Genomic DNA, 8,735 nt, shown 5'->3' on the forward strand with positions numbered 1-8,735 from the left:
CAACAGCAACTGTTGTATTTGTCTTTATTGAGGATAAACTTTGATAACTAATTAATGCAGATCAAACAACATAGTACAGTAAAAATTAGCAGTGAAGTTAAACCAGCACAGATTTATCAGCTTTTTCTTCCCCTTACATCTATGCAGCTCCTAGCAGCTCATTTATTAGGTTTCACCATCTTTAAAAATTTCTCATGATGTGAGAAATACAGTTCAGATCACCTCGTCTATATTATATATTTGAAAAAAAAAGCAGCTACAGAAAAAGTTGATGTAATAGTACATAGGATTTTTCCCAGTCTGATAGAAGAATAAAAACCATTTCTAGCCTTTACAATAATGCATTATCAGTATTACAATGGACCCCTACTTGTGGCTCAGGATTTGCATATTCACCTTTTTGCAGATTTTATCTGTGGAATGTGATTCCAAAATATTCGCAGAAAATTCGTAGTAAATTTGCCAAACTGCAATTATTTCATTGACCATTCCAAACTATTCAAAAGCAAACAAAGCTTGGGAAGCTGAAACACCAAGAGACAATGCTTCTTGATACACTCTTGGCTGGTATTTAGTAAGAACCCAATGCAGGAGCCTCATTCATTCTCCTTGGAGCTGAAGACGATTAACACTGTGGGTGTTGGTTTCTGCAGTAGTGCTAAGATGGCTTCCACTGTGCTTATCAGTGGATATTAAGGTGTATTTGGTGTTTCAACTATTTAAATAGGTAGTTATAGGTGTCTTTTGGGTGGGGAAGGTCTCAAGCATTTGCAGATTTGAGCCACTTATGGACCATTGTGGTCTCAACCTCCTGGGAATACCATGGGTCTGCTGCAGATGGTCTATGTTAGTAACGAACTCATGGTACACTTACAAATGACGCTGCAGCCTCTAATATCTGTGTTTCTAGACAGCTGCATGTATTTTGTCCTAGTTAGTTGCTGCGCCAACAGAGGAACGCCATCATTTCCCAACACGTCATCTGGGAACAAGCATCTTTTTATTGTTTATTTCTGTAACTGCAGGTGACTCAACACACAGTTAGTCTTCAATAAACTTACATCTTGCTCCTGATGACCTTGTTTTTATCCAGAAAGGTTAGCTGTAGTGCTAGGCTAACATTAGCATGTTTACTCTGTTTTGATATGACTTGTCACCATTCTAGTTAGTCATGTGTAGACAAAGCTAATAGAAAAATCCATTCTGTTACTTCATGAGCCTATAGGGGTTTGCTTTGCAGAGCGGGCCATGTGACGCAGACAGAATGGGGAGATGCAGCAGCCAGTGCAGTCTCTGCTAAACACTCAGGTTGTTAGGGAAAACCCACACATGTTAGATCATATAAATGATATGCGCAACCTATAATACAATTTTGCAAGCCAAGTACACAAAAATAGGGTGAGATTTGTAAAAACTGGGGATGCAAAATGCAAAATGGCCGCAGTATCGGTGGCTGGCTTTCCTCAGGGACTCTTGACACCATGAGATCAGACAGGGACGTCATGAGTAAGTTTATGTCAGTTATGCTTTCTATGATTAAGAGATCTGAGATAAACCACACAAACTTCTTCCTTTCTTCTTCTCCAAACCACTCTCAACCAGATGATTTAAAAAATTGCGTGGGCAGCAAAGTACACTTTACTGTCCTCAAGTAGTAGACAGTAGATAGACTACTTTGCGTCTATCTTTGAATTTTTGTGACAAATTGGGCTTTTTCCCCCCTGTTTTCTCTCCTTAGAAATACTTCTTGAATTCCTCCTAATGATGAGTCAAAGTTTCTAAGGTCAGCTTTTAGATGGATTTGTTACTGAATGTCATTTGTAGCTCTTTAAGCGTCAGATAGCCGGTTCTGAAGGGTTCCACGGGCATAGAGGAGGATCTGCACATGGCGCCCGCAACAGGCTGAGCAGCTGAGCTACTGCCTGTGTCTGTCTCGGCAACCTCCATCTGCTGGCTTTCAGACGGCTGTGTCAACGTGGAGGGATGAGCTGATGGAGAAGAAGGAGGACGAGAGGGAAGGTGGAGAGGAAGAAAGAAAAGAGGGGAACTATGGTCATTCAGAGCCTCCTCCCCTTCCCTGCTAATCACTCTCCACGTCTCTTTCATTTCATCTTCCTTCATGATGCCAAAACCAGAGTCGGGGCTCTCCGGTTCCCTTTTCAGACTCTCATATTCGGGATATGAAGCCAGGGGGTCGCACAGGGGGAAGTGCAGGCCATGGATGTGGGGAGCGTTCTGGAAATTGTCTTGATAGGCGAAGTAAGCTGGGTTTGAGTCGGTCCGAGCCGAGCCGCCGCCGGAGGAGCTGGACATGAAGTAACCCACATTTGAGAAGCTCGACAGGGACGATGAGTTGTCGATGAGGCCGTTGTTGTTTGAGCAAGAAGTGGGGTATCTGTGGAAGTGAAGAAGGGGGCTTGTGGCGATGGAAGTCGGAGATGAGGAGGACACCGCCTCATTCCAGTCCTCGCACACCACGACATGGGAGATTTGGTCGCACGAAGGGGTGACGAGGAACGACTGGGTTCCTGAAAAGGGATTAAGCCATTCCTGCAGGGAAAGCAAAAAACAAATTCAGGTTCAGGGATGACAAAAGCGCATTAGTGTGTTGATTGTGAAATTATAGTGCCTTGAAAAGGACCTTTTTTTTTTACATTTCAGTGATGTTACAACCACAAACCTCAGAGTGGTTTACTCAGATTTCATGAGATCAACACATAATAGTGTATAATTATGAGTTAAAAGGAAAATCACACCTTTTATTTTCAAATAAACAAAAACCTGATAAGTGTTTTGCTTTCATTCCCATTCATCCTCTTTACTTCCTTTATAAAGTTTGACACGAGCCACTTAGTGAACCAAGCAACCACCCAATCAAATGGGACTAAAGTTCAACTTTTGCCTTTTCTGCGAAACACTATGTGTGTGAAACAACTAACACTGCACTCAAACCCTGAATACACCGCCCATACTGTAAGACATGGCAGCGGCTGAATCACGATGTCAGGATACCTTCCTTCAGCAAAGACAGTAAAGCTGTACGGCATCGATCACAAGTTGGGCAAAGTTAAACCCTGGAGGAAAGACTGCTCTCCCTTTTCTGTTTCAATCAGTCTTACTCTTGTAAGCACACACACAGACGCTGTCATTGCATTGAGAAGATAATTACTTTCAGATTTCCCTGGTGGACGGTGTGGAGAGTTTGGAAGTACTCCGAGGGATTCGGTAGCGGCTTCCCTTTGAGCAGCCTGAAGGAAAACAAGCTCAGTATTAGCTTAGACACGACAACACATCAACACACCCTATTAGGATGGTGAATTACTTACCCCCGGGTCTTGTAGTGGGCCAACACAACGATGACGGCGACAAGAAACAAGCCGAGGGAGAATAAGCTCCACCTCACTGTGTTCTGATCCGATGGCGAGTGTGAATGACCTGGTCAGACACAGAAAGTTGACCAAACCCAAGTTAGAAACCATAGAAAGAAACTTGTAGGAGAGGTGTGAGAATAAAAAATTGTGTTTTTGGTCAATGAATGAATTCACTTTTCTCACCTTTCAAATCCCCCCAGGATGTTGTCGGGCTCCAGTCGCTCCAGTGGCTGCCGAGTCTTCCCACTGGATTGACTCGGACTCTGGCGTCCAAGCGGCCCTTTAGTTTCCCCGCCTCAGTCCTCAGCTCTTGCTCCCTTGTGGAAATATTTCTGGAGTCCTGAGAGATATTAAAGTCAGCGATCAGATCTACGACAATATCAGCTGCATGAAAGTGAACACTACCCCCATTTCATCACACAAAAACATACAGTCACTAATTTAAGCTCCAGTTTAAGCTGGAAGTGAAAGCAACAGGTGTCGGCATCAGACTATAGTAAACTCACATGTTGGCAGACTGCAAAGAATAACAAGAAGCGCATTTTCTCAAATGGCTTTCGCCTATGGTCAAGAGATATGGATCATGCCCCAAAAGATAGAGATTCCAGATAGAATCTGGAATCTGGAATCTAAATTCCAGATCCTCTACAGCCAGACTTTGCCTTAGAGATAAGGTTGAGATCTGTCATCTGGAGGGTCTTGGTGCTTTTCTTTCTTTCTTTCTTTCTTTCTTTCTTTCTTTCTTTCTTTCTTTCTTTCTTTCTTTCTTTCTTTCTTTCTTTCTTTCTTTCTTTCTTTCTTTCTTTCTTTCTTTCTTTCTTTCTTTCTTTCTTTCTTTCTTTCTTTCTTCCCTTTTATGTCAGGTAAACGAATGTATGTCTCTGTTCTGTAGTTTCTGTTGTGATTTTATGCGTTGTCTTCTATTGGATTAAACTGCAATTCTGTGACGTCAACACGCATTGCTGTTTTCTTCTGAGTGACTAGACGTGGCTGCCGCGAGAGGACCCGGGATCATAAATGAAGAGAGAGAGCCAAACTTTTTCAAAATTAACTAATTCATAGAAATCTTCCTTAACAGTAAGTAGCACGAGATCGCTATAATATTCAGCGATAATATTGAGGTTCCATGTTTCCCTAACATCCTACATTTGGACATTAACAGAATGGACAGGAAAAGTAACGGAACTGTGAACACTAAGTGCCACTTTATGCCATCCAGGTTACTTCACTACACACTAACATCACACACTGATGATGCTCAAGGACACGACGACTGAAACAGACTGAGCAGGAGTTCAAACCGGCAACTTCTGCCGCTGTCGCCTCACCGTCTAACGGCTGAAGAAAGTAACTAATACCTGAGGAAGCTTTGAACTTTCATTATTTTTCCGTTTTTGTTGCTATTTCTAAATCAGCCTGGATACAGAAGACTCACCCGAAGCTGCAGTGATGCTTTCTAACAGTGAAAACTGAAGGAACACGACTAAAAAATGGTTTATTTTCTGTTCTTGTCATTGCCTTGGCAGTTGATTTTCATTTGTTTCTGTCCTTTCTTTGTATGCAGAAATTTGAGAGATAAATCAGAAGAAATCCAGAGTAACATTTAGATTGTATCCTTGCCGCCGTTCCCAAACAGTTGAATTGGTTCACAGGGGACCGAAACCCCTCCGCAGAATCTCGGTTGAGCAAAGAAAAAAACGATTGCACACTTTGACAAATCTGGACAAAACAGTGACTGAACAAACCTTTGACTCTTCAGCTTGCGTAAGTCATATTTCTACCACATTGGTAAGTTTTACTCAAGTTTTCCCCAATATTTCTTTTTAAATAAACAGATTTCAAGATGCAAACAAGTGTAAACGTGTATAAATGTTCTCACCTTCCACTGCTGTTGTCTCTGTTTGATCTGAAGCTGGAAGTCGAAGCCAGAGGTGAAATACATTGAGACAGGATCCCCCAGGCTCCATGATATCACGGTGAAATTGGCAGTGATATTGATCCCAGGAGCTCCTGGAGGATGCATTTTAACTGTATGTCCACAGACAAACAAAACAAGATTCAACCAACCATTGCACAAATACCTCAGGCCAGACTACAACAGGGAGAGAGAGAGAGAGAGAGAGAGAGAGAGAGAGAGAGAGAGAGAAAGAGAGAGAGACAGAGAGAGAAAGCGCTAAGAGGGAAAGCAGCTCACTGTGTTCCCCTGGTTTGTAGTTTGTGATCGTCTCCACCTGCGTCCCGTTACACATCAGATAGATGCCTGGCATCACGTCATAACTAGAGAACTTCTGCACAGAAACCGTCACACAAAAAAATTTACTTATAAGCAGATAGGAACAGGATTTTCAAGGTTCCAACCACAAGCTTCTGGTTGGGTTTGACCAACACAAAGTGGTGAATGACTGTAAAATGGAAGTTGGCCTCGCTTTGTGTTCAACACGAACTCCAGCTAAATTAAATATGAAGCTGTTTAAACTTTACCTTTAATAACATAAAGTTACCTAATTTTTAAAGTGGAATCAGTAATACTTTTATAACAAATTTATATCAGTAATAATTTATTGGTTAATGTCAAGTTGTCATAACAAAGACATTTTGAATAATGTCAACTTTGTATTAAAAGTGTCATAATTTACCGAATGACGCTTTATGACAACAGTCATAAATATTCATGAAGGCTTATTCATGTTCGTGACAGGTGTTATGTCATGTTAATGAAAGTGTCATGTCAGCCTTATTCACCCCCTTCAAATAAAGTGTTACCCTATAATGTGATAAAATGTAAAAAAGTGAGAAGACTGCTTACCATGTTTTCAAAGACAAAGCTGCAGCCCAGAGAAGAATTTCCATGTTGTTTCAGTTTGCAGCTTTTCCTGGAAAACAAAACCAAAAAAAAACATTAAACTTACAGCTTCAACTTTAATCAGCAAAAAAAAAAACAACACAACAAAACAAAACAAAAAAGAAAAATCACAGAAATGTTCTCTTTTCCAGAAAATGTCTGTCATATCTTACATTTCTAAGGTCTCTTCTCCATTAGACCAAAATAACTTATTTCCAGAAATTGAACAGTTTTCCGCAGAACCAAGCCCAGCTCCGGTCCAGCTGCAGCTGACGTTGTTAACTAAGTCATTTGTGCAGACGAGTCCTTGAGATGACAAACAAGGAGATTAGAAAGGTGTCCTAACAGAGCAGTGGACTCTCATTAGGCTCAAGCAGGAACTAGTTTTAGTTTTATTTATCTGTTGATTTTTGGTAGAAATAGAAATAAAAAATAGACAGTGATTATCTGTACCGGGTGAGGCTTTGTGAGAATGAGCTGGAATCAGAACCATCGAGATCCACAGGGACCACAGCATCTCCGCGGCCAGCGACATGACTGAAGAAGAAGGGCAGAAATCAGGTGAATACCAATGAGACTAAACAAGAAATGTTTCTCTCTGTAACCTGTTTCTGAAACCTGAAAGCCCCCCTACCCCCCAACAAGCCCCTAACCAAAACCAACCAAAATCAGCACAAAGTTGAGCTCTTTTGACTGAATACTGGAACAGCAGAAAGCAAAAATAGTCATCCTGAGAGGACAAGCCAAGAGTTTGCATGATGCGTGTGATCCGCTCTTTAAAAATCATTAAACAAAATCAAGTTCATCCCTCCATCCACTGTCTATACTTGATTCAAGGGGGAAATCAAGTTTATTAAATATTAAACGCAAACACGATCAAAAGTTACACATATAAGGCTCAAATATCACCAAAAATGTGGACAAATGCCACCAGCACCATGTGTGACATTTGGTGCCATGTTCCTAATTTTGGAAGCCTCATCTCATCCGACCACAAAACATTTCTCCAGACAACATTTACCAAATTTCAGTCCAGCTTGTAAGCTGTCACATCTTCCTTGTTTGGCAGCCTCTCTATTCTATGATGGACTGTTCTGATACCAAAGCGCCAGTGTATTCCAGTTCACAGCAGACTCTGTGGTATCTTAAAAGCCAGGCATTAAATCTATCTTTAGTATTTCTAGCCACAACTTCACCCTGCTGGACAGAATACTGAGTTTTACCAAAATAACGTAAAGCTTTTGGTAAAGGTTTTACCAAATGTCCAACTTGCACAGACCTCATTTATCTAAATACTGGCATGAGGTTTAAAGGATATATATCTATATATATATATATATATTCATATAGATTTGACTCTGTGTGCATTAGAGAAACTCTGCATTAAATTTATAGTTGTTCAACCAATTGTTGTATTTAAAAACATTCCATGGGTTCAGATTGAGCAATAAAAATCAAACATTCATATGAAATTAATGAACTTTGTAAGTCTTCTATAACAGAAAGAGCTCCAACTTGACTATAATGACTCACTTTATCCTGTATTAGCACTGTAAACCAATTAACATCACGCTCCATAAGAAAACAGCGACTACATTCAGTATCATTTAGCGTCGGGTTTTTTTACAAAGATGCCATCGGCTATGAATGGAAAGTCTACATGTCATCACTTTAAGTCAAGCAGACAGAGAAGAGTTATCTCACCGCTGTGACCCAGAACTACACCATGATGTTGTGTTGTAAAAGTAATAAGTGCATTTATTTAGACATTTGCACAGAAAACATGCTGAATTTGACTTTTCGCTTTTGCATATTTGTTATTTTCCCGAGCAGAGTTGGGAAAAGAAATTTAAAAAATTACCTTATGTATCCTGATAGCAGGTGGTTGGAAAGAGGAATGACATCCTCGCGTAGTCCTCCTCTGGCCTGATGATTAGCTTTCTCTAATTTCTCCTTTCTGCACCTCTTTCTCTCTACTAGAACAGACTGTTACATCAGCTCTCCCTCTCTCTCTCTCTCTCTCTCGTCATTCTCGCCCCTTTTCTGTTTTCTTCTAAGTGCCCAGTGACATTTTCCACTTGAAACCACAGCTCACAGGTCTTACAGGAAGCTTCAACAGCGGTGAGTGATAGTGAGAAGGGACGGGCCGGGTTTGGTGGAGGTGCTGCTGCGTGTTGCTGGTGGGGCTATTTTGCTCGCCTCTTCCTCCTCCTCCTCCCTCAGCAGCAGCAGCAGCAGCAGCCATGCAGTCACCATACCTGGGCCCCATCACATGTTTTAAGGTCATAATAATTGTACTGAAAGCAAGAAACGCAAAGAACCACCACATCCTGTTTCAATTGCAACGTAAAACAAGGGGCTGTATGCACAGAAACTCCATGTTCTTGTGAAGTGGTTTGCATCAGCGAAACCCGGCTTAAAAAAGACGATTCAAAGGAGTGGAGAGGCAAAAACGACCAGATTTAGAATCATGATAGGGGAGTATTTAAAAATAAGATCTCTCTCTCTCTCTCTCTCTCTCT

General features: G+C 41.2%; 1 protein-coding gene across 1 annotated transcript; it reads right to left on the reverse strand.

The window, feature by feature from the left end:
* Positions 1-7: 7 nt before the first annotated feature.
* Positions 8-8,435, reverse strand: il2rb (interleukin 2 receptor, beta). The gene is made up of 10 exons (XM_014972366.2): positions 8,075-8,435; positions 6,667-6,750; positions 6,387-6,519; positions 6,178-6,244; positions 5,566-5,659; positions 5,251-5,399; positions 3,555-3,711; positions 3,327-3,435; positions 3,170-3,248; positions 8-2,550 (listed from the first exon to the last, which is right to left on the reverse strand). The coding sequence occupies exons 2-10, from the start codon at positions 6,746-6,748 to the stop codon at positions 1,792-1,794; spliced, it is 1,629 nt and encodes a 542-aa protein (XP_014827852.2). The 5' UTR covers positions 6,749-6,750; positions 8,075-8,435; the 3' UTR covers positions 8-1,791.
* Positions 8,436-8,735: the final 300 nt, after the last annotated feature.

Source organism: Poecilia mexicana, unplaced genomic scaffold (assembly GCF_051168715.1).
Source record: "Poecilia mexicana isolate PSO_F unplaced genomic scaffold, ASM5116871v1 scaffold_8, whole genome shotgun sequence".
NCBI lineage: Eukaryota > Metazoa > Chordata > Actinopteri > Cyprinodontiformes > Poeciliidae > Poecilia > Poecilia mexicana.

Excerpts from the sequence above, each read along its gene's own strand:
- il2rb (XM_014972366.2), bottom strand. The coding sequence starts at position 6,748 with ATGTCGCTGGCCGCGGAGATGCTGTGGTCCCTGTGGATCTCGATGGTT. Across the intron at positions 5,660-6,177 it reads GCTTTGTCTTTGAAAACATG|AAGTTCTCTAGTTATGACGT; the intron begins GTAAGCAGTCTT and ends GTTTCTGTGCAG. Across the intron at positions 3,249-3,326 it reads GCCCACTACAAGACCCGGGG|GCTGCTCAAAGGGAAGCCGC; the intron begins GTAAGTAATTCA and ends GTTTTCCTTCAG.